This window comes from Lepisosteus platostomus, chromosome 5 (genome assembly GCF_059453375.1).
Source record: "Lepisosteus platostomus isolate fLepPlt1 chromosome 5, fLepPlt1.hap1, whole genome shotgun sequence".
NCBI classification, from domain to species: Eukaryota; Metazoa; Chordata; class Actinopteri; order Semionotiformes; family Lepisosteidae; genus Lepisosteus; species Lepisosteus platostomus.
This window is the reverse complement of record NC_142615.1, coordinates 59,055,160-59,081,467: the sequence shown is the minus strand read 5'-3', so window position 1 is coordinate 59,081,467 and position 26,308 is coordinate 59,055,160. Positions and strand designations below refer to the sequence as shown.

General features: G+C 43.5%; 1 protein-coding gene and 1 non-coding gene across 2 annotated transcripts; both read left to right on the top strand.

Annotated features, from left to right (window-relative positions):
* Positions 1-1,419: 1,419 nt before the first annotated feature.
* On the top strand, positions 1,420-14,996 carry LOC148670338 (macrophage mannose receptor 1-like). The gene is made up of 5 exons (XM_088632556.1): positions 1,420-1,456; positions 9,774-10,151; positions 11,092-11,442; positions 11,981-12,069; positions 14,814-14,996. The coding sequence occupies exons 1-5, from the start codon at positions 1,420-1,422 to the stop codon at positions 14,979-14,981; spliced, it is 1,023 nt and encodes a 340-aa protein (XP_088488682.1). The 3' UTR covers positions 14,982-14,996.
* A 6,979-nt stretch (positions 14,997-21,975) lies between these two features.
* LOC148670337 (U7 small nuclear RNA) lies at positions 21,976-22,033 on the top strand. The gene has a single exon (XR_015939072.1). It is a non-coding gene; the product is annotated as a U7 small nuclear RNA (small nuclear RNA).
* Positions 22,034-26,308: the final 4,275 nt, after the last annotated feature.

Here is a 26,308-nt window from a genome sequence, read left to right as displayed (position 1 = left end):
CCCGCCAGTGGATATAAATCCAAACCTTGAGTGCAAATGAAATTGATTTGCCAGGGATTAAAATTAAATGATTCCAAAGTAAAGCAGAGAGACTGATTTGCCTAGACACCTGGCACGGGGTGGGGGGAGTCCGATTTGAATATTGTCCAAGCCTTGCAGAGAACCAATTAGATTGGACCTCGCTAAGCCCAAATGGTTTCCATGGGGACCGCAGCTAGGTGACCTGAGTTAAGACCGAGGGCCGTACAGGCCTGGAAACAGTCCGCGTCTACCCAGCATCCCAGGCAGGTCAGAGACACCCCCCGCTTCCAGAGGGGAGGAGAACGGTGAGTGGTGACTAAACTAAAGGGGAAAAAAATGTCCAGGAGCCATGCAAAGCGACAAAAAAATGCACAAAAAAGTGCAAATTTTCAGAAATGAGGTGTAAGAATGAGTGACCTATTTGGAAATCCCAATTTTATTGTTTCAGAGTGTGGAGGGAGCGTTTAAGGATTATAGGGAAATTTCAGGACATTTAAAAGATTGTCAATGTCCAAACCTGCAAGAAATGAAAGCCTTGTTCATTTGAGAGTCTGGGAACTTTTAAGCGGGTAGGGTTTTTTTTTTTGGAGTACCCAGCGTACCGACAGGGCTCAAAAAGAGTGTTTATTTCACTGTAGCCTGTGATGCGACCTGTTTTGAAGAGGGAGTGGTCGGTTGCTTTGTTGAAGTAAGTGACGACTCCAAAGCCAGGCTCTGCCTTAAGTGAAACTGCACCGGTCAAGTGATGTTGACCCAGGGAGAACCTGATGAGAAAGATGAAAAATGATCAGCTTCTCCTTTATTTTCATGACATCACCTTGCTTTAAGTAACTGCTTATCCATTTAAAAACAAATCGGTGTCTCTGTGGCTAAGGCTCTGTGTCTGTGGCTGGAAGGGTTTGCCGATTCAAATCCAGCGGCTGGCAGAGGAATCCTACTCCGTTGGGGCCCCTGAGCAAGGCCCTGAACCCCAGCTGCTCCATGGGCACTGTATAAATGGCTGACCCTGCGCTCTGACCCCCAGCTTCTCTCTCCCTGTCTGTGTGTCTCATGGAGAACAAGCTGGGGTCTGCGAAAAGACAAATTCTTAATACAAGAAATTGAATATGGCTAATAAAAGTGATCTGATCTTATCAATTCAGGACCACAGGACCTATTCTGGCAAGCAAAGGGCACTAGGCAGGCTACACCCTGGACAGGACGCCACTCCATCTCAGGTCTTGGTAAATTGATCATGTATTATGTCTTTATTATGTTGCGTTTGTCCGGCAAAGCCAAGCTCCCATCTGGGCCACTAAGGGCCAGAAGCTAATTGGAAACTACATCTAAATGAAAATCAAAGAAATCTGAAAGGAGCTCTTAAGTGTTTCTCTGATTGCAGCTCGCCGACCCGCAGTGATGGCTAAGAAGGCATGCCTCACCTTGATCGTCTCAGGTTAGTGTGTCCTTTTTTCATTTGTGTTTACTAACCCTGAACCTCTGTTTGGATGGATGATGTTGCATTACTGCACAGTATTCAAGTTCAAGTTCATTGTCATTATACTCATACAGATGCAGCCATTCAAAATGCGCGGTAAAAACCCGCGGTACGGTAACCTACCCACAAGCCACCGCGGGGCACCGGAGCATACCGCAGGGCAAGTGATTGGCTGGCCAAAATGACCGACAGGGGCACTCGTGGTGCATTGGTTGGTAGTGGAAAGATTGAATCATTTAATGTCTTTACTGTGCACATTTTAATCCGCTTAGTTTTGAATATTTATATGGATTTTACCACTAAAGGGAAATTTTAGTAGCTGAGCATAAAAAGAAGAGGAGCATAACGCATCTGAAGGTCATAAACGATATTAATTTAAAACATTACTGTATGTATGTAAACTGTACTGTGTATGGCTGGTCTTGGTAGTTTAAAGAAAAAATACACACCAGTCTTCCATTTCTCCCTAAACATTTTAAGCATGAAAGTTTTATGAAACGGTACCCAAATATGCGATTGCTGTATAGAATGAATTTTAATTAAAAAAAAATATTTAACACGAACATTAAGCTGTTTACATCTTCCGCCTGAGAACAGTCACCCGTTGCTACCCAACGCAGAATGGTGATTGGCTGACACCATCTGACACCCCTCTGATTGGAGAAAAAAGACGTGCTGGTTTGCTATACCAGGAAGAGAATTTCTTTCAATTCTAAACGTGTATTTTAAAAGTTTAAGAAGTAAAAACCTTACAGCGTACACAGATTTCTAAACTGATCAGGATCGTTATCTTTGTCTTATGCATAATAATGTTCACCGCTCTGTCCAGCAAATTAATAATAAACTTTATTTTATATAGCGTTTTAAACGAATAAGTAATTAGATTGCTCATAAACCTAATCACTTGCTTTTTCTTTTTATTTAGGCTCAGATTACAACTATAGATCGAATTATTAATAACCATAATAACAACCAACCAACAAAAACAACCATATAAACATAATGGTGGTGCTGGACCTTCCAGTTTTATTTATTTATTTTTTAATCGCGTAACATAAACATATTACCGTATGCAAACTGTACTGTATACAATATGTACATGTATATTTAATGTCTTAACTGTGCCCGTTTAAGTATTGAATATTCATATCTAATTTTACCACTGAAGGGAAATCTTAACATAAACATACAGTATATGGCTGGTCTCGGTACTTTAAAGAAAAAAATACACACCGGTATTCCATTTCTCCCTAAACATTGTAAGCTTCGAAGTCTTTAACTAACGTGATACCGGAGTCAACAAGCATACTTTTAGAATTTGATTAAAAGGGAATATAATATGGAATCGCGTATCTCAAGAAATTAATAACGATATAATTATATTCATGTTGCAAAAGAACTGCAACGGACATAAAAACTCCCTTGCATGGTTTCATTACGACCAGAATCGGTCTTGAGATATTTTTAACTTGATTTACAGTATTTGAGAGGTATGTCTTAACACCGATACTACAGTGCTTAAGTACTGCTCACGTATATGTTTCTAGGTTTATATTATGCATTTCATACGGTCAAATTACTTTTGAGCAATAAGAAGCGAGAAACGGTATGCGTTTTACTTTCGTTTTGTGCTGGGACCCGTGGATTGATTAGAGATATCAAGTACATACAAGTCATTTTTTAAATGTTGTAGTTCGTCTTGAAAAAATGTTACGAGTACATCATCTATCAACAATTACACAGGTTCTGTTTCCATATTGCGGATTTTGGTTACGTAATATTATTTTCTAGATTTCACGTTGTGAATATGATGGGATGTCTGATGGGATGTTTCTAAAAATCCACCCTCTGTAAAACGTCTTCTCTAGTTGTCCTACATATGTATTCGCTAATGAAGCTGTGTGTTCTGAGCCTAGATCTCTACATTTCTGTATGAACCAGCTTAGAGGGCTAAAGACAGCTTGTGTTTAAATTGAGTGTAAGGCAATTTATGCTTCTAAAGTCATGGTCAGCATTTATCTTTGTACTGTGTTGTAAACTTGTTCTGTGCCAAGTCACATTATTTTATAGCGTTTTTAAAGCGTTATCAAATACGGTGTTACTGTAGTTTACTGAGTCCCATGTCACATGGTCTGTGATTGAAACCTGTAAAACCGGTTTAATTCGTCACAGCCAGCACTCTTCAGGTGTGAGGGTCTTCTGCTCAGAATGAAACGCTAAAATGTTTGTGTATATTCTAATGGTAGTGGGGGCGGGGTGTGTGGGAATAAGTTTGGTTGAAACATTTTCTCTGAAAGCATTTTCTTCTTGTAACCGATCTTGTTACAGCATGTTACAGTTTACTATTATTAACCATATTAATTTTAAGAGCTTAATGTAAAATCTTGTAAAAATATATTTTCATTGTTCAAATATACATTAAGTCTGACTATCATATAATAAGTTAAATACAAAACTAAAGAAAAAATAGGGTTAAATATAATTCAAAATATTTTGCTAACAATGTTAACTGTTTATGAATAATAAAATGTATTAACTAAGGAGTAGGATGGCACAGTTGTTAGTATGTTTTTTGTTTTTTTTTAACCCAATCTCCGGGAAACCATTAGTACGATGGTGAATCGGAGATTCTCAACCCTTGCTGCGTACGACTGGAAAAGAATTCGTGATCGGATCAACGAAATGCTTCGTAGGAGGAGGCAGTCTTTTCCTCTTGTCTAACAGTCTGTCCACAAACAAAACATTCCTGTTAGACAAGAGGAATTGAAAAAAAAACAATGTTGTCAATGAAAACCGGTGTGTGTGTCTCTCCCTGCTGGATGTCCCTCTCACAAACTGCTGAATGAATAAAATAATTTTATTGAAAACGAGTTTGCGATTGTCTGGTCTTTAAATTCTGTAGATACGCGATTCCATATTATATTCCCTTTTAATCAAATTCTAAAAGTATGCTTGTTGACTCCGGTATCGCGTTAGTTAAAGACTTCGATGCTTAAAATGTTTAGGGAGAAATGGAATACTGGTGTGTATGTTTTCTTTAAAGTACCGAGACCAGCCATATACTGTATGTTTAAGTTCCAAAATTAATATCGTTTATGGGCTTCACACGCGTTGCAGTATGCTCAGGCACTAAGTAAAAGGAGATGCTTCGTATTGCTTGACTAATTTTAAAAACTAAGTTATAAATATAAAAATTGCAGGCGCTGCTCTGGTGCGTCGGCTCCTACACAGTGCCTGTCTGCCGTAAGCGTTACAATATACATACAGTACCCAACACTGCTTGTACCCATCTGTCATGTAAATAAAACACCTTGAATTGAATTGAATTGAGGGGAGAAGGGGGGGATACTAAAGCCAATACTGGCTCAATGGGCTTTGACGTGCTAATGCGTTAACGGTCCGGGTGTGGCAGGCTTCCAATGTCAACTCGACTCGATTAGAAGACAATGAACGTATTTTAGCCCTAAATGAATTAATAGCAAACATGGTTTACATAAAATACATTTTTCCAAGAAAGTTTATAATAATACGATCTATAGTTGAAATCTGAGCCTACTTTAAAAATAAAGGAAAAGCATTTTCAGAGAGCAATCACGCTGTGTTTATGAAGAAAAAGTGATTAGGTTTATGAGCAATCTAATTACCTATTCGCTTAAAATGCTATATAAAATAAAGTTTATTTAGAGATGAATGATCAGTGTCGCAGTTTAAATAATGTGAGTCAGGAAACTAACACAGCGCCACCGGATTTAATAACGCAATAAAAACGCTATAAAATAATGTGACACAGTACAGCACAGTACAACAATACTGACCATGACTTTAGAAGCATAAATTACCTTACACTCAATTTAAACACAAGCTGTCTTTCAGTATGAACCTCTAAGCTGGTTCATACAGAAAATGTAGAAATGCATTAGCCTGATCATGATTAAAAAACACATAATTAAACACGCGTTTGCGATTTAAATCAGAACACGATTTAAATCAATATAAATGTTTATATTGTAACGCATACTGTCCCGCCTCCATTTCTCTATAACAATTTACTGTTGCACACACACACACAATAGAAGCAGGAACCACTGTCAGAAGGGAAGATATATTCAAAATATCGCAAATATCGATCATGTTGCGATATTTTGAAATATAAAAGTCAATTGATTGTCCATAATATCGCTTACCTATTTTTTCGAAGAAATGTTTGTTAAAATAAAAGTCCAGCACCAGCTGGATTCGAACACACAACCTACCAGTTGGAAGTCACGCACCTAGACCAGTAGGCTACAAGACAGCTCGCATGTTCAGGTAGGCGAAACAGCCTTACACAGTCCTGCCGCAGTACACGGATATAATCATACCGTTATTAAATTCTTTAGATACGCGATTCCATATTATATTCCCTTTTAATCAAATTCTAAAAGTATGCTTGTTGACTCCGGTATCACGTTAGTTAAAGACTTCGAAGCTTACAATGTTTAGGGAGAAATGGAATACCGGTGTGTATTTTTCCTTGTGATATTTTAAGCTCTAGTTGAATGATAGGTGTCGCATTTTAAATCATTTTCGTAGCTAGAAATTATGAAACGCCCTGTTAAAAGCAAGGAAGTTTTTATGCCCCGTTGAAGTAAAACAAAATGCCTGACAAAGTATGGCTTGGACAGATTCCAAGTGCTTGTACAAATGTGCTAAAGAAATTATACTTTGAGTATACAGCTTGTCCAAAGTCATCCATTATTAATACTATTAGTAATATCTTCAGTAAAGGCTTTGATGCATAAATATTTCTGATAAAGGTAGGTTGTGTACTTCTGTCCAACTGAGCAATCTTGCTTTCATAATATATACCAACATTTTAATGACTGATGATTAACATGCTGTAATACACAGTTCAAAATTAAAGGCTCAAATGCTGTACATGAGAGGTTAAGCTCCCCCTGGCGGTTTTACAAGGCGACGCCGGATAGTTAGTCACGTGACACACGTGAAATGCGTGATACCGCGTGATACTGTGACACGCCCACCGGGGTATGCCGCGAAATACCTCACCCATTTTGAATGGCTGCATCTGTATACAGGTATATGGTAGAACGAAAAGCTATTTAGCTAGCTCTCAGACGATAAGTAATACAAAAAAACAACAATACAATTGTATAATAAAAGAAAGACAGAGACAACAGGCAGTGTGCAAAAACAACAACAGGCAATGTACAAAACAACAAAAGGTAACAGGTAATGTGCAAAACAACGTCAGATGTGTAAAAACATGCATCAACAGAATGAAATAAAAGGATAGAAATTATGGGGAGTGAGCTTTTTGACATGTAAGGTAGAGGTAGATTTCAATGTGTGTTTGAGTTTTTGGTAAGGCATTATGAGGTTCAAATCATAGGTGAGAGGTGAGGTGAGAGTGAGAGAGGCTGTGAGTTTAATAGTTTAATAGTGCGGGGGTAAAAACTGTCTTTGAGTCTGGTAGCCCGGGCCCGAATGCTCCGGTACCGTTTTCCAGATGGTAGAAGGTCATACAGTTTGTAGCCGGGGTGTGTGGGATCTTTGATGATGCTTAGAGCGTTCCTCAAGCACCGTCTGTCATAAATGTCCTGGATAGATGGGAGGGCAACCCCAGTATGTGAACAGAACTGTGTCACCAGCTCTCTGTAACTATCTGAAACACAACGACGGTTACTTATCGACAGATACTTTATTGATCCCGTGAGGGAAATTGCAGTGCGACAGCAGCACTGTCAACACAGCGACAGTGTAACGATATGATACAACAATACAACAACACAATCCAATCAGTACAGTCAGTGAGAAGTGCACTAAGAAGAGTCGCTCACAGTCCAGAATATACAAAGAGCAAGCCAGAACAGTACACAAAAAAGTTGTATTGCACAATGTAAATATATTGCAAAAGTCCCTGGCATGTATTGCACAAAAAACAATTGTAAACGGGGAAAAAACCCGATGGAAGCACAGAGTTTACTGTTTAGTCCAAAACCAGGTCAGAGTCAGTGCTGCCCCATCCCAGGCACACAGTGGATGAGTGGTACAGTCTGGTGGCAGAAGGCACGAATGACCTCCTGTAGCGCCCCCTGTTGCACCGCGGTTGGATCAGTCTGTTGCTGAACGTGCTCTTCATTCTCACAAGCGTGTCAAAGAGGGGAGATGTCCATGATGGCCTGTTAGGATTTTCCTGGAGCACCTTTTTGATATTCTCCAGTAAAGAGGCAAAGAAATATGTGTTCAGCTTCATTCAAATACACCATTTGCTACTTCCTACTTGTTTACTTTATTTAGAATTGGTCACAAATTTATATAGTGTTGTAGAGGAAAAAAAAACGGTGAACAGTTGTAGACAGTTTGCCAAGGTTCATTTATGGCTGGTTTAAAAAAATTGATTATAAACAGTACATGTATTGTAATCTCCTTTCCAATTTGGACCGGCGGAGATGGAAGATAAAAAGAGATTTATTCAGACCTCTGAACTTCGGTGTTGAAAGGGCCAGCGCCTCGGTCCAGTCAGTCCAGGGGTCTGTAACTCTGGTCCAGTCAGTACAGGGCTCTCTGATCCTGACCGAGGGAGAGCTCAGGTCTAGTGAATCTTATAGGTCACCCTGAATCACCTGTTTTATTTATGTTTGTTCCCAATGATTCCTCAGTTACTTAATTTAACAGCCCAATTGTTTAATTGATTGTAGTCAAGGTGATCCAGGCCTTTATTAATTAATCAAAGCACTGTTATTTACTCCTGGTCCTGCAGCATGACAAGTAAATTTATATGAGTGAGAGCCTTGTAACAGCGCCAATCGAGTCTAATTACATGAAGAGTGTATTCAAGCCATTAAGAGTCCAGGAAAGGACATTGATATGTCCTTTGATTATGTGCTTTGCGAGGAGAGTTTGGAGTTTCTGCAAAGAGTTTTGCACATGCACACCTGTTCAAGACTTTTTCTGTTGGGGGTACAGTCTCTTTCTGCAGGTTCAAGATGGCTAACCTCTCTTAAGCACTTGGCTCACCTGGATAGATCCTTTTCAATCAGTTAACTGGGTTTCATTTGATGTATAATGACTGGAGTGGTTGAACCCTGGGTTCAGTTCCGCTGTCTGCTGTCTGGAGGTGGTATGTCCCTCTAGTTCATGTGTGTTTCTTATAGGTTTGCCCCAGTTTCCTCCCACAGTCCAGAGACATGCTGGAGGGTCAATTGGCTTTTGGGAAAATTGGCCCTGATGTGAGTGTGGGCGTATCTGTGCCCTGCAATGGGCTGGTGTCCCTGTGTTAACGTAGTCATTCATCTGTCCTGCCTTGTGCCTGTGGCTTATGGCTCACCCACATTGTTTTGAGGATGCAAACGACTCATCAGCATAAACACCTCAGTCTTTTCCCTGAGTCGCCTCCCTGAGTTTTGCATCAAAAGTTTGTTTTCCCCGCCTGCACGCCAGAACCCTGCAGTTAGACGTCATCTGTCAGGTGTTTCTGGTTTAAATCATTTGAATTTCATTTGCTGCCCGCTTCTCGGCCTCCGCTAATCCCTCTGTATGGCCTGCGATCGTCTGGACTCGTCCGCTCATCTGGACCTGAGCGAAGTACAGAAATAACTGAGGGGCCGATTGCTCATCAAGAAACCTGTGGCCACCAGCCTATCAACTTGGAGGTTGTACCTCCTTAGACCGATTATCATCTGGTCTTGTTGATGCTGTTGCTTTGTGTCAATTTATCGTTCCACCCGACATTTATATCAGAGGTGCTCTTGATTATATAATATTCCATCCTCCCACCTGTTCCACCTCATCCAGTTCAGGGTGGTGGCACAGCCAGAGCTTATTACAGCAGGCACAAGGAGTGGTACTCCATCACAGGGCACACACACTCACACCTGCACTAACTGTCCCAGACGTCAGTGAATATACCAGCATGCCTTTCAACTGGCGAGGAGACTGGAGCACCCAGTGGAAACCCAGTGTGAGCACAGTGTCGAATATACAAACCAGACCAGAAGCAGAGCTGAACCCAGCGTCCCAGCGCTGAGAAACTGCAGTGCTCTAGCCCCTGTGCCACTTCACAGTGCATGGGCAGACCCATTTGAAATTCTCCCCCAGGGAAGATGAAACCACTCAAAACGACAGCCACAAATGTCAGGTTGAGAAGTGCCAGGCCATTTCCTGACCGGATTTGCTTCTCCAATGCGTTGGCCCATCATTGGCTGGCTTGGCCAGGCATCACGAGCTGATCACTCACTGCTCCTAAGCCTCAACCCTGCCTCCCGCATTTCAGGCCTCTGGGCGTTGGCCTCACCTCACCGCTACCACTTTGTTAGCAAGCGTAGGACATGGGCGGGGGCTCGGGCGTACTGCAGGGGCCAGTACACGGACATGGCTACCGTGAGCGGGCCAGCCGATCTGGAGCAGCTCCTCGCCACCGCCGAGCCGGCCACCGGCTTCGCCTGGATCAGCTTGTACTACGTCTGGGACCTGTGGCAGTGGTCCCTTGGGGGGGGCTACCTCTATGGCGCCAGGAGGTCTGCTTTCACCAGCTGGTACGCGGGAGAACCGAACAACTACAGCGGCAAGGAGAACTGCGTGGCGATGATCAGCAGCGGGTTGTGGGCTGATCGCTCTTGCACTTTCACGAGGTATTCCATTTGCTATCAAGGTAAATGTCCCATGAGTCTTTTACAGTCTTTCTCGCACGAATACTGAATGTGTAGTCATAATAATGCAGCCATATCACCCTGCAACTCACAACTGGCAACCCACTGAAGCTAAACAGGTGTGAGTCTGGTCAGTACCTGGATGACCTCCTGGGAAAAACTAAGGTTGCTGCTGGAAGAGGTGTTAGTGGGGCCAACAGGGGGCGCTCACTCTGCGGTCCATGTGGGTCCTGATGCCCCAGTTTAGTGACGGGGACACTATACTGTAAACAGGTGCCGTCCTTCGGATGAGATGTAAAACCGAGGTCCTGACTCTCTGTGGTCATTAAAAATCCCAGGGCATTTCTCGAAAAGAGTAGGGGTGTAACCCCAGCATCCTGGCCAAATTTCCCATTGGCCCCTACCAATCATGGCCTCCTAATAATCCCCATCTATGAATTGGCTTCATTGCTCTGCTCTCCTCCCCACTGATAGCTGATGTGTGTGGAGCATTATGGCACACTATGGCTGCCGTCGCATCATCCAGGTGGGGCTGCACATTGGTGTTGGTGGAGGGGAGTCCCCATTACCGTTAAAGCGCTTTGAGTGGAGTCCAGAAAAGTGCTATATAAGGAGCAGTTAGCGTCACTTCCTCGCGGCACCAGGGCCCTAGGTTCAAATCCTGGGGTGGCGAGGTGGAGTTTGCATGTTCTCCCCGTGTTCGTGGCACCAGGGCCCTAGGTTCAAATCCTGCACCAGGGCCCTAGGTTTCCTCCAGGTGCTCCAGTGTCCCCCATGGTCCGAAGCTCTGGTGGGTGAATTGGCTGCTGGGAATGTCTGACCCTAGGGCTTGTGTCTGCGTGCGGTGGACTGGCGTCCCATCCAGGTGGTATCCTGCCTGTTGCTTGCTAACACTGCTCCGTGACCCTCAACCAGACTACTGACTGGGGTTCACTTCTTCAGGGGGGGAAGGCGCAGCCGATCAATACTTCCTGGTGGCTGAGGCCAAGAACTGGACAGAAGCCCTGATGTTTTGCAGAGAACATTACACCCACCTGACCCGGGTGAGGAGCCAGAGCGAGAATGAGTTAGTAAGAGTCACAGCCGGAGGCAGGGAAGTCTGGATCGGGCTGTTCACCGAGCCCTGGAAGTGGTCCGATGGGGACTTCTCCACTTTCCGCCCCTGGTACGAGGGGGAGCCGAACAATTATGGCGGCATTGAGAGCTGTGGCGCTGTGAATCTGCAGGGGAGTGCGAGAGGCTCCTGGAATGACTATTATTGCAATACCACCTACGCGTTCTTCTGCTACAGTGGTAAGTTATTGCGGGGCCACTTCAACAGCCTTATAGGGGTAAACTTGCGGGGAACGTCGCCGGCACTTCGCTCTCCGCGACTGCTTGTCCAGTTTGCGCTTGTGGTGGCCCAGAGTCAGTCCCAGGGTGCACTGGGTGCAGTGGTTAGCATTGCTGCCTCGTATTGCCTGAGCTCTGGGTTCAGTCTGCATGGAGTTTGAATGTTCTCCTTGTTTTTGCATGGGTTGCCTCCTGCAGTCCAAAGACATGCTGGTAGGTTTTGAATTACCTCCTGGGCAAAATTAGCTGTGGTGTGTGCCCTGTGACGGACTGGCATTACTTACAGGGTGAGCCCTGCCTTGCACCTGTTGCTTGCTGGGATAGACTCTGGAGCCACCTCCGGAGCACCAGTCTTTTGTAATATTGTAAGTGATGTTTTGACGTCCTTGACCATATAACTGTCCCTCAGACCAGGCAGGTTGAATCACTTAATGCTCCTTCAGAATGGGGTTTGCCTCTTTTATTGTCTTCTACGCTGATTTCATTATTTCCTCCGCAGGGAAGAGGGTGGTACTGAGAGTGAGGATATTAATGGACTCGGGACTGAATCCTAATGACCCAGATGTTGAGGAGTGGCTTCTGGTCCAGGTATAGGAAATCGACTGCTAGACTGTGTCAGTGTGCATAGGTGGAGCTGCAGTAGACAAAAAAGATAATCCAGTCAATGCTATGCATAAGGAGCCACACATTGCTACGTTATACAGAAATCAGAAATACACTCAATCAAAATGGTTGTCACACATTACACGCAGTGGGTTCCTACCAATATGAGTCATTACTTGGGATTTTCTTTGGTTGAAAAAAAGCATTTTAGTAGTTTCTTCCAAAATCGACTAATGAGGAAACAATCAGATGAATATAAAAGGGATAGTGTACTTATTATTTTAGTGTTACCTCACCTGGCTGGGGAAATAATTTGTGAAGAATGAGCCAGGGAGGCAGCCAAAAGGGTGAAGTTGGGGTGGAGGGAGGGGAGCAAGAGAAGCTGAGCGCAGAGCTGTGGACAGACTGGGAGTATTTATAAACTGGGGAGTGGAAGTGATTAATAAACACCATACAAAACAAACACAAGAAGTTACTATTATCTTCCTTTTGGCATTTTGCATTAAGGGTGCATATGAATAGACACAAAGATATAGGGTGGAGTTATAGAGTTGTAGTATCCTCTCACGAGGCACCAGTAATGTAGGGGTTGTGCCTTAACTGGGATAATTCTTAACTGTAGCAGTGAGTCACAAAATTATTCTTTTCATGGTATTAGAATCCAACTCAAACAACGCACACACACAGGTACTAATATACGAGAATACATTTATTAATACATAAAATGTGCATATAAACATAACAGATCTTATCGAGAGTTAGCAGAATACAACAGGTATATATTCAATCACGAAGAGTTACCAATACCAAGAGGACATACGTTCAGTATATCATTCATTTAGACCGTTTCATAAGTGAACTTCGTTACAACTTCTACACTAGATACTCAAAACAAGTACATCACTCAAAGGAATTAAATTGATATCAACTGTGGTTAAGGTAACAATTGAATTCTCGAGCTGTAATGCAGAATGTTGTATACTCATCCAATCTGTGTGGAGTCAGATCTCCTGCAGACACAAAGAAGCAAAGGGCGGCTTGTTGCTGTCCAATCCGCGCTCTCTGGCTCGGTGCCAGGCAGTGGTGCTGTTTGCGACGTGGTGAGAGAGATTTCTACTGTGATGCTCTAGCAGTGGCCTCTCTGAAGTTAGTTAGTTCTGGCTTACTAGCAAAATTTGTGCACAGGAGAAAAATGACTGCGGGTCCCAGCAGGTCAAGAAGAAGACCGGTTTGTTCGTGATGAAGCGCTAGTTCTGAATAGTGATTCAGCTGAATAGCATCAGCAGCAAGCCTCCAACCTGTTCACGAGGCTTGCTGCTGATGCTAACCTCGGGTGGAGGTTACGCGCTAGCTACCTCCGTTCTCAACTCTTAGAACAAAGGAAAGTCCTGCACTCAGACACACTGGCCGTTATGTGGTGGTCCGGGCTGAGTCTGAGGATGTTCAAGTGGAACCCTGAGGCTGAATGTCCAGCAGGCGCACTGCGAGAATGTCCTGCGCTTGGGAACTGTGTTTCCTTGCGAACTGTTCTGCGCTTCCTAACTGTTCTGCCCTGAGAACCGGTTTACAGGCTGTCTGTGTTGCCTGTTTTTACCTGGAGGAACTGCAGGTTGTTCATTGGTTTAAAGTTTCATGGGCATCATGACCCACGTGGGGTTAACCTGCCCTACCAGTTCCTGATTGGCTGATAATGAGTAACCATGCCCTCTGACCTTAGAGTCGTAAACCAACTTTGAATAACACTTTACCTTGGAATCTCAGACTTTTAGGCGCCAGAATTGAGATTACTAATGTTGCTGGAGAATCTCAGGAATTGGGGAGCTGTTCCTTATCAGGACACTCTATCAGCTAGGGAAACACCTTAATTGTGAACCAAATGGAGTGGCCTCAAGCACCACTGAAGTGAAGGAGAGAGGGACTGGCAAGGGAACAGAAAACTTAATTCCTGTATTTTAATAAGCCTCGCCGCTACAGAGTTAGTAAGGGCTTTAAACTGGAATGTAAGAGAGAGAATACTGGAGATCATGCTTGCGGTTATATTGAAGTGCTGACGTTTCCCTTGCTGGCTTTATTGTGTCATGCCTGCTCACATCGGATTGCTCGAAGACCCTCCCGAGTAACCACAGCAACCGACGTGGCCACCTGTCAATCACCCAGTTGCCATGACAGTGCAATCAGGTGGAAGATCAGTTCCACCTGCTCACAGTTAGCCATCACCTGCCTCCTTATCCAAGTATATTGACGATCAGCCCTCACATGACATCACTTCCTCGCTCAGTCTTAGGGAGTTCAGGCTTTAGCCTTGGCATTCCTTAGTCAAGTTTTCCTCGATGCTTTGACCCCGTTTCCCTCAACCTTGCTCTTGGATCGCACTTGTGTTTGCTCCTTGGCATTGAAGATTTCTCGCTTCGACTTTGTCTCTTAGCTGCTTCGCTTGGGTATCTATCGGCTCAGAGATTTGCCTTTTTTCGACATCGCCTCTCTGGCTGCCTTCGTGCTTTGTTCTGCAACTTCGAATCCTGCTATGTCCCGTGTTTTCAGAGTGCTCACTCCAGCTTCCACCTCCACTACAGACCACTATCACCCGCCACAGGCACTGTCTGCTGCTGCTTCCCTGTTTCGCCCAGCGATTGCTTCCTCCCCACCGCGAAAAGACTGCAGCTCTCATTCAGGAAGACATACCGAGCCCGATTTCTGACCCGGGCGCTGTGATGCTGTTCCCTCCGCAGCTGACGAGAGAGCTGTCCAAGCACACCGAGCTGAGAAACACCAGCCTGTGCTGGAGCCAGGAGGACAATGGCGTGGTGTTCTCGAAAGATGAGGAGGAAGACGGTGAGATGCTTAAGCAGCACAGCCTTGCCGTCATGTGTTCTGAAAGCCGGGTAGTTCATCAGTGATGTGTTTGCTCTGCAGGGCAGTACCACCCCATGGGAGACTGAGTGTCAGAAGATCAGTCTGCACAGGATTCCTCTGGGCAGTGTGAAACACTGGTCTACACAAAACGCCACTGGCGACAGACCGACATCAAACTTCAAATACCGTAGCATTTATATTAAGGTTCAATATATATGGATATGTATTTTAATATTTTCTTTATAAGTGATTCTTAAACATGAAGGTCTGGTCTCAGTACAGTGAAAATTCATTTAGAGTTGTTTAGTGAATGTATATATATATTATCACATTTAAATGTAGTAGTATTATTAAAGTCCAAGGAAATACTATTTGAGAATTGTTTGCTTTGGTGTTTTTTTCTCTTGCGTATGTTTGGAAGGGAACATTTGATAAACCTTACTGGGTAACTTGACTTTCTGACCAGCTGCTGAAAAGTTGGGTTTCAAAGTTTTAAAGAGAATGAAAATGGTTGGTCGGTTGATGGTGGATGACATTGAAGCCACAGATCAGAACAGGTGGACTTACAGTAAGTGGAATATGATTAAACGGCAGATTTTCAATGTTGACGGCTTAGAGACTAACAATAGACTAAACAGATTATGAACATCTATTCTACACGGGGGGACACAGTGGGATCTTTGTAAATTATTCCATGTATCGTAAGTACATGTGTACAGGACAAACACAGAACTCTAATAAGCTGAATTGTCTATTGGTATCATTACCTTTTCATATGTTATAAGTAATTTGATTTGTTATAAATAATAATAATTGCTTACACTTATATAGCGCTTTTGTGGACTCTCCACTCAAAGCTCTTTACAGGTTAATGGGGATCCCCTCCACCCCCATGTGAGCAGTGTGACAGCTGATCCACTGTGAGAGCGGACGGGTGTGTCTCCCTCTTGTGGCCGCAGACGCTACTGCATGGACACCGGAATTCCTGGTTAAGCCGCACTTCCTTAGTGACCGTTGCTATGCACGACTTTCGTTTTTTTTTATTGCAACAACAAAAATTAATACAGTACAAACAATAATACATATAACATATAACACCAATAACACATTCAGGGGCTACAATCTGTAATACAATTGCACTTGACAAAAAAAAAACTAAACAAGATAAAAAAAAGATCAGGTCCACACAGCTTTCACGTTCTTACATTTAGAAATACTGTATTGTAGATAACGCCCTTACATCTGTTTTAAACTTTTAAACATGGGTCTCAGACCATTTAATTTTATCTATATAAAAATGCGTAGTATTAATGATTTAAAAGGAACATACTTCAAGGAACTTCTTGAAGGAGACATACTATATATATCTGTGCATACTCAGGGTTATAGTGCTACTTAATCACGCTGGCATGTAGGGAATAAATACTGGATTATAGTGACCATGCAGCTTGGTGTCGGTCACCAGAGTAATTAAACGCAGCAGTAATTGGCTTTGCTCCTAACAAGGCTGTCAAGAGAGGATCGAGGCTGTCAGGGTTGAATAAATCTGGAATATATCTGCTCAATATCTGAGGATGAAACTGCAGGGGACTTTCATGGGTGTAAGACATCGCCCAAACTAGGTACTGTGTAATCATTGTGTTCGTAGCTACTCTGTTATCCTATGGAAGCACAAGGTTCAAGTCTTTTGCTAGGTCATGTGCATGCATCCAGGATGGATAGAGGCGTACCTTGCTAGTCCAATAACGGACACACACACACACACACAGAAGAACATGCAAACTCCATACCGACACCACTCTGGGTCTGGACTTGAACCCGGGGCACCTGCAGTACGAGGTAGCCAAGCAAAACCACTGAGCCACAGAGCTGTCACCCAAGTGCTCCATATATATCAAATAAGGAGTCTCAGAGGCTCCTTAATGCAATTCTAGCTCCTTAATCTGAAGCACTGGACAATAATGAGACAGGCCAATTTCTATGTTTATTTACTCAAAAATAAAATAAAAGGCAAACTGGAGCTAAATCACTTCCTACAACGTGGATGTCCAAAAGTGAACAGAGTTTTAAAAAACACTTTAACACCCCCCCTGGTGGTAAAAACATTCGCCACATAATTACACTGTAATCAGACTTCCTGCAGTTTCAATGTGAAACATAAATCTTTCAGCTCAAACGTGTTCTTTCTCTGTGGTGTTGTCATTGAATGCAGAGCTTATTAATATTCATGGCCAGCATTCATGTTCCGCATGCCTGAAGTGTGTTGCCATCTTTTACTGCTTAATAATAATAATCCCTTACATTTTTATAGGGCTTTCCTGGACACTCCACTCAAAGCGCTTTACAGGTTAATGGGGATCCCCCCAGCCCCACCAGTGTGCAGCCCCAGTCCGCTCAGCACACAGCAGATCTCAGTGGGGAAGAGAGCAGAGTGATGAAGCTAGTTCAGAGAGGGGGGGTTATTAGGGGACCATGATGGGTAAAGACCAGGGTGTTTAGACCAGAAGGTCGCTTCTCGGCCTTTTGGCTAAGATCAAGTTCAAGTGGCATGCCCGCAGTTCTTGTCTTTCCAAAGTCTAGGCGAAGATCGAAGATCCTGAAGAGTGCTTGAGCTGGTATCGCTCTAGGTTGAGCCTAGGGGGTTAAGGCCAAGCAGCAGCTGAGCTGGGTGGGATCCAACAGCAATGTTTTCTCTCTCTGCTCTCTCTCCTCTCCACTTTTCTCTTGCTCCCCCTCCGGAACCCCGAAGAGTGCTTGAGCTGGTATCGCTCTGGGTTGAGCCCAGGGGGTTAAGGCCAAGCAGCAGGTGAGCTGGGTGGGAACCAGCGCTTTTCTCTCCTCTCTCTCTTCTCTCTCTCTCTGCCTCCTTGGCCTCTTGGCTGGGAGTAGGTACTCGTGGCCTGCCCGCAGTGCTTGCTTTCTCCTCGAGACTCGGAAGCGCTATCCGCTCCCTCTCTCTCTCTGCCTCCTTGGCCTCTCGGCTGAGAGTGGGTGTACGTGGCCTGCACGTGGCACTCAGTCTCTCCTTGAGACCCTCGAGAGCACTTTCAGCTCTCCTCTCTCTCTGCCTCTCCTGCCTCTCAGCCGGGACCGAGTACGTGTAGCTCACCACAAGCACCTGTCTCCCTCCTCGAGACCAGCGAAGGCCTCCTCCTGTGCCTGCACCTAGCTGGGCTTTGCCCACAAGGACAAAGGCCAGGGATCCCTTGCTGCTCCTTTAGCAGCTAAACCCTCCTCCCCACAGGGCCTTTGCTTTCTCTCTTTCTCTCCCTTTTTCCCTTCTTCTTTGTTCCAGGAAAAAGAGAAGATGGCAGACAAGAGGAAACTGATCCGGTTCCACTGGACCAAAAAAGGAGAGACGATGCCAACTGCAAAAACCTTCTTCGTGACCTTCCTGAGAGGGATCCTGCAATTGGTGGCTGGAGATCTCTACTGCCTTCAAGACAACAAGGCAGAGAAATACATGGAGGCCTATATGGTCACGGACTCCTCATACGAGAAGGCAACAAAACTAATCAGAGAGAAAGGTAAGCACACTGGTTTCTCTGATATCAGGCCGGAGCCGATGAGGAAGATAAACCAGATGACCATCACAATCCACACATACAATCCCTATGTGCCAACGGAACTGATAACAGCGTTCCTAGGGAGGTATGTAACTGTGGCGGGCCAACCGACGGAGATAAGGGACAGTCTCGGCATCTGGTACGGCAAACGCCAGTTCCGAGTCCTCCTGAGAGAGGACCCAGAGGATGTCGACGGTTTCCAGCACCCCCTGGCCCGTTTCAACATCGGATCCGACAGGGGGTACCTTTATTACCCCAGGATGCCGGATTTCTGCAAAAAGTGCAGACAGTCCGGCCGCAAGGAAAACGCGTGTGACATTGTCAGATGTCACAACTGCAACAAAGATGGGCACCTGGCAAAAAACTGCCGGGCTGCCAAGATGTGTGATGGATGTGGCGCCGAGGGACACCTCCTTCGCCAATGTAAGGTAAGCAAACCTTCGTTTGCGCAGGTCGTGGAAGCCGGCCGGCAGAAACCGGTCTCAAGACAAAGGGAGGGAGGTGAGAACAAAGAACCCGCACCTCCCCCGCAAAGAACCGAAACTGCCGAGGCCACACCTCCAGCCGCAGTGGAGCCACAAGATGACGGACAAAATGGCCGACCGGAGGGCCCTGGATAACTCCCACCAAGAAGGGATAGAGAAAGCGGAAGAAGCGAAGTAGGGCGGATCCACCAGAAGGACAGAAAAAAAAAGAGTGGTGAGGGAGAACCGTTTCCTCGTCCTATAGGAAACGGAACATCCCTCCCCTGAGGCCCAGGAACAACTGGAGAAGGCAGCCCAGGAAATGGAAAACCTCCCCCCTGAGGTCCAAGTACAACAGCAGGAGGCAGCCCAGGAAGCAGAACCCCCCTCCCCAGAGGCCCAAGGGCAACAGGAGGAGGCAGCCCAGGAAGTGGGGACCCCCTCACCTGAGGTCCAGGAGCAACTGGAGGTCCCCGAAACAACTGGAGAAAGGGAAGAAAAGAGCCCTCCCGAAGCGGTGGCGGAGAGTATTCTCGAGGAAGACGAGGACTACTTCAAAGCCACTCTGGAGCCAGGTTCTGATGGTAGGGCTGGACCTTTCCAGCATCTATAATTTTCAGTCCCCAATGAGACCTGGAGGGAGCCCAGCATATTCCCCCCAGGACCCGAATGAGAGGAGTTACATCTAGGCTAAACAGTACCCAGATGTAGACTCCCCAGTTTCCACTGTAAGTACACAGAGAGGAAGTTAAACTTTCATTTGCTTAATCATGACTGTGAAACTTACCTTTCTGACATCAAATGTGAGAGACCCCGTGAAAAGACAGGGAGACTTTTATGATCTGACCTCAAAGTCTTTCTCAGTTTGTTTCTTACAGGAAGTCCACCTGAAGGATGAAAGCGACAAGCGGACATTCACCAGGGAATGGACGAAGGGAGAATCATGCTGGAGTGTAGGGGGGGCCCACTCTTCTGGAGTGGGAATCCTTCTCGGAAACACAGAAATGACGCTGGATACCGGGAGGTGCAGGGGAAACCCTGAAGATCTTCCAGTACACCGACGACACGACGCTGTTCCTGAGGTCGGACAGGGGGCTGAAGAGAGCCCTGCAGGTCATGGAGCAATACTCCAGAGCCTTGGGGTCAAAGCTCAACCGCCGAAAGAGCAAACTGAAGTTCTTCGGGCCCTGGAAGCACAGGACGACGGCGCCGGAGGGTCTCGAGCTCTGCACGGAGCCTCTCAAAATACTGGGGGTTTCCTTCCAGAGCCAGGACAACGAGACCATCAACTGGACCGAGAGGATCGCCAAGGTGAATGCGATGCTGGGTCTGTGGAAAACGTGGTCGCTGTCCTACACAGGGAAAGTGATGGTGTTGAAAGCAGACATCCTGCCGGCTTTGGTTTACCTGGCGGTGGTGTACCCGCTGCCGGCCAGACTCAAACGAGCGCTGCAAGGGATGATCTTCGGCTTCGTCTGGGGCAGCTCGTACGAGTACATCATGAGAAACCGGATGTGTCAGCTGGTCGAGGAAGGGGGTCGAGATGTCCATATTTCCCCCTGAAACTCGACTGCATCTTCTACTGCAACCTCTGTCGGGCGCTGCGGGAGCCCATCTGCCACAAGTACCAGTACTTTGTCAGGCTGTGGCTCTCCGTCCCAATAAGGCACTTGGTCCAGTGGTCAAACACTGGGCCCAAGGCAGAGAGGCAACCGGAGTTCTACATCCACGCTGTCAAGTGGAGCAGGAGGTACGAGGCCACGAGACAGCCAGAGCTCTGCACCAAACACAGAGCCCTGTACAAAGAGGTGAGGGGGCATTTGGTCGCTGACGAAAGGCTGCAGGTTCCCAGACAAGTCTGGGAAAGGACACAGCCCAAAGAACTTGACAACCAACTGAAGTACCTCAACTGGATGGCTGTACACAAGAGACTGGCTACCAGAAAGGTCCTCTACAGACACTCGATCTCCAGGAATCCGCATTGCCCCTGGGACACGTGTTTTGTTGAGGAGACTCAGGAGCACGTGTTCTGGAGCTGCCCCTTCGCCATGGCAGTGTGGGGCAGAATGGACAACATTATGCAACTCCTGGGAACGGGTGCGGTGCTCAGTCACCAGTACATTCTGCTGGGGGCTGGCACCCACCGGACTGGACAAGGGGACACAGGACCTGCGGGGGCTGCTGCTGTCCCTCACAAAACAAGGACTGTGGAAGGCGACGAACACTCTGATCCGGCACAACATAAAGTGGGGAGCGAGGGAGCTGGAGGAGAGGATCCTGGTGGACCTCAGGAGGAGGACGAAGCGCCACATCGCCAGATGGGGTTTCCCCACGGCGAGGGAGCGCTGGAAAGGACTTCGGGATATACAGGGATTAAAGGACAATAGCAAGTGGTAGGTTTGGAGGGACTCTCTTAATTGTGCAAATCTGCCCCCACTTGCAAAAATTGATAACGGACAATCAATCTCCGTTCCGCCGTTGTTTTTTATTACATGGAGTGTTAATATGTGTGAGATGTTCCTTTTGAGATGTTTTTTTTGCGGAATAAAGTCTATTTTGTAGAACAAAAAAAATCTTATGACAAGGTTTACAAGTTATCTGTTGAACTACATTCTCATAGGTGTGGTCACATTCCAGGTCATTTGTTTACGTTTTTGTTTCTGGAGCAACTGTTAGATGAAATGTGCTAATATGTAACCTAAATCCAGTGTGAATAACTAGAAGAGGGGAGCAGCTCCATTCCAGACCAAGGGAGCTTTGAGATTGGCTGGGCCAGATCTCTCATTTGCATATCTGATTTGGAAATATAACACTAAACCCCTTCTTGCATGGATTTAACTTGCACCCAAGAGTCACCTACTGTGTATTGCTACTTATTTTTTTATGATAAGTGGTGATTACCAGTTGACAGGTTTTATTTGTTGAATTATAAATGGTTTTGTATTATCACCCTGAATGGCCTGTACTCGAGGTTTGGTAGGGTATGTGTTTTCATTTCATTTAGCAAATGGAATTTTTGTTCTTTTAGTATTTTTTTAGATGGCTTTCTGAAGTCAGGAAGCCCATTTATTTGGTGAAAAAAGATTCTGTATTAATATTTCTCACACAACATAAATAGGGTCTTTTATGAATAAAAAGCTCTTGCACTTGGAAATCTTTATAAAGCTGTGTGCTTCCGTACGCTCTAGCAGTTTCGATTCCTGGAATTTGATGTGGTTCTGTAGGTTCAACCTTAGGTGAGGGAACGTGTCTTTTTCGCCTTTTGGTTTCCAATTGATCAGCACAGTATAGAAAATAGATTCATAAAGCAACGTCAGCAGTGACAAATGTGCGAAAAGTGATCACTTGTTTTCGCCCGCTTTCAAACTGAAACCCTTTGGTGTGTTAAGAGAATGTGATAACCACTACACTGCGCAAGGTGGGAATGGGTGACTTGCAGAGAGTGTTGAACTTCAAGAAAGGACTTCTCTCAGGAATATATTTCCACATTCTGAAGAGGAGATTTTCTCCATTTCTGTAGTCTGACTTCCTCTATTGCTAGAGAGCTGTAGAATGTGGAGTCACCTATCCAGCTCTGGGAACAGTGTGTAGATAACAGGTTTTTTACTGCCGGATGAGCACAGTAAATTAATACAGCAGAATAAACACACTGTGAGTATTTGAAGGGAATTAACAATCTTTACGTCTCGCCATGTTCAATGCTGCTGTCATTTTTGTAATATTGTGATTATCACGTTCATCACACATGCACAAGATCCCCTGTTTGAAATCGGGCAGAAACAGGTGTCTTTTTATCCTCTCACATTTTGCACTTCTGCCAGTGTTTTATGGATCTTGTTTTGTCTTATTGCAAGAATTCGCATTTCCTGTGTCATTCATGATCAAGTCAAACAGCCAGCAGATCATGTCACCTTTCAGATAGTCATTCTTCTGCTTCCTAAATTTCCTAGAGACAGGTCATTTCAGCAGAACTGACAAACTTGGCAAAGCAACCTGATAAGACCAGGTCCTAGAAGTCACTACTCAGTCAGTTACTGCTGCCGAAATGCAAGCCCTTCCTCGAGCCTGAAGAAGTTGATCCTACATTACTCATGAAGAAGATGTATCTACCAAACATCAGAGAGCTGAGCTGGATCACTTTCCTTCTAAATGACGTTGCAGTAACACTCTACCACTCCTCTTCGTGCACCCATGCTGGAACTTTGGGAGGCTACTGCAGACAGCAGAGGTTGGATCATACACAGAGGTTGAAATAGCTCAGCTGAGAAAGCCTTAGACTGATGCTCTAAAGGTTTCTGGTTCAATCTGGGGTTTTGGTGTTTTGTTTCGTTGCGCCATTTGTTCCTCTCTGCAATGCCCTGTGTCCAAAGTCACACTTCCCTTTATCAGCCTGATTCCCAAACTAGAATCTTTGTGTCCTTGAGTCCCTCTTTTACCAACACTGATGAAGTACAGAAATAACTTAACATGTTTTGCACTCCTTATGGTGTTTTATGGTGGGACCTGTATTTCTCTATGAATTTCCTTAGTGACAGCCCATTTGTTTTCAATATATTTCTGGTGAAGTTATTACATCGGTCTCCCCTGGTGGCTTGTTTTCATATCCCACTTCTGACAACGACTTTTCTTATGTCACTTTGATGGGAGTACAATTGGAAAAAAAAAACTAAAATGTGTGTAGTTGTTTCCATATCAAACCCATCTTCAATTTTATACAGTATTCCACAGGAGTGAATCAATTCCTTGTTTAATTTTGCAAATGACCCTGCTGTCAAAAAAACTAAATTCCTATGTAACCAAGGAGTTGCTGAAAAGCAACTTCACTTTGATGTTTTGTGTTGTTATAACTAATTCATCTCCTTTTTAAAAAAATAGATTTCTGTAGAAGAAAGGTGTCTCACACTAAAGTTTAAATTGTAAACAGGTCATAGAAAAAGCTCCTTAGCTCCCTGTCAGGAATCAAACCCCACTCTCCTGTATGACAGGCAGGGATTCTCACCATGGTTAAATTGCAACCGTAATAATATTGATAACATTAATAAATGCATATATAATTGAAATTGAAAACATATCTAACACAGCATCTTTTCCGGTTATATACCACAATGCATTGCTGATATTTGTTGTTTGCCATTTAGGTTAAATACTGTCATGTTTTTCTCAGCAATCGTCTTTTGATGCGTAAGTATAAATAATGATAATACTATTTGAATACATACAGGTCTTAATATTATTTTGATTAAAAATAGTACGTTAATAAGAAATAAATGGCATATAAAATAGTGTGAAGGTGAAGATCACACAAAATCAACTACAAATGTGGGAATTTTACATTTTTAAGATTATAAATTGCATGTAGCACATTAGCAACACTACAGTAATGCTAATATAACAATAGTGTTAAAAACTCCTGACCTAATTCCTTACAAATGCTGATACAAAATGTGAATGATTTCAGAGTTTCGGGTATTGGGTCTCCTGATAGAGATCAGAGATGAACTGAGGCATGCGGGAAAGTGTACAGAACTGGTGAACTCACAATTCTACTTCAAGAGGCTGAGCACAATGGAAGAGTCCTGTACATACAAGTGAGTCCTTGACAACATGGACAATCAAAACCTACTGGTATGATATTATATTATCTCTGTGGTGTAGAAAATATTCACTACTAGTATTCTAAGTTACAGATAGGTCATTATTATATTATATCAGCTTACATCTGATTAATAGGATCCATCTCTGGCATACATTCTTATTTTTAGTTTATAATGTATAATCTTGCTAATCTTTTAATGCCAAAATAAAGTGTTTTATAAAAAGCCTCATGTTCTAAAAAATTACTACAACTTTTGAACTTTGAAATATGGCCACTTTGTATTCTAGGACTAAGCAAATACTGCAGAAAAGTGGAGTTAAAATGTGAAAATGTGTAATGGGTATGTCTGACTAGTTGATTAGTGAAGATCCAGTAGTAAAAATAACTTCTAATATTATTTCTAATATAATATTATTTCCAGATAAACCAACTTTGGAGAGTAGGCAACAGTGATGTCAGAGAGAGTGTGTTCACAGTGTTGTCAAGGTATTGCTTATAGATTTTTTAAATGTTTTTACATTACATTTTTACTTTGATCAAGTTAAAATATAAACAAAATTTAGCTTAAAGATACCTTGTTAACCACTGAATTTGCAAGGTGTAAAACTGCTAAATTGTCTCTTAAAATATAAGGATTACAGTAGTACATTTGATACTAAATATTTGAGTAAATAAACAATGAGTGAAAACTCGCTTGAGAAATGTCTAAGCTCAGTCATAATTTGGTTTTCAGACTTAAGACAAATGAACTGATGGTGGAATTCAACTTTGCTGGCACAAACCAGAAAGATCAAAGACAAAAGAGGTGCCTGGGAGACACAAATCTTTTTAGAGCAATTAAAGGTACTCTTATTCTATGTTGTACTTTCAAACTTTGGGTACTCTTTAATTAGGACAGACTTTATTGCTCAATTACTATGATGCAAGCTAAACTTAATACATTGATTAAGCTTTGAGCTTAGTAAACCTTAATGGTTCTTTTTTTAGATTATGTTCAAGAAGAGATTAATCATCATTTATCTGAGTACTAATATTATAACATTTTTCCTAGCTGTGGTGCTGAAACCCCACCCAACAGCAACAGAAAAATAAATAAAGGAGCACACAAAGCGTTATTTGAAGAATGTGTATGGAAGGCAGTGGGCCTGGAAGTCTGGACACTGAAAATGATAAGTTGCTGGTCCTAACTGTTAGGACAATTGGACAGGGCTTTGCAAATGGTGAACAGTAAAAATCGTCTTAACTTCACATTGTAATAATATTTTCTTGGAGTTATACAAGTTGTAAATTTTGAAACTTATATTTGAATCAAAATGTGGTTTTGAGTTAAATATTAGCATGTTCACGTAGTTAGTTTGTGTTTGTAAATATATTGCCATGTTACAAGAATTTGTAGCTGAAGTTTACTAGTTGTGTTTTTTTATTTTTGATGATTAGCCATATGTTGATTACAATATTGTATATAATGTATAATTTGAACTCAATATTTTTCAGGAGTGAATGATTGTATATTTTCAGAATAAATTTCGAAACCAAATTATTGGCTTGATTTACTAATTTCGATGCCTATAAAACCTATATTTGATGTATAATAGACCTTTAACCATATATGTATTATAATCCTCTAAAGTTATCCGTATAATAGAACTCCAACAATTTATGTATAATGGACATATAATCATAGATGTATAATTGGTGTATAACAATATACATATATTAGAATTTCATTCTAGACTAATTACGGA

Bases quoted from the DNA above. Each gene is read 5' to 3' on its own strand.
- LOC148670338 (XM_088632556.1), top strand. From the start codon at position 1,420: ATGGCTAAGAAGGCATGCCTCACCTTGATCGTCTCAG. The intron at 11,443-11,980 runs GTAAGTTATTGC...TTTCCTCCGCAG, and splicing joins CGCGTTCTTCTGCTACAGTG to GGAAGAGGGTGGTACTGAGA. The intron at 12,070-14,813 runs GTATAGGAAATC...TTCCCTCCGCAG, and splicing joins AGGAGTGGCTTCTGGTCCAG to CTGACGAGAGAGCTGTCCAA.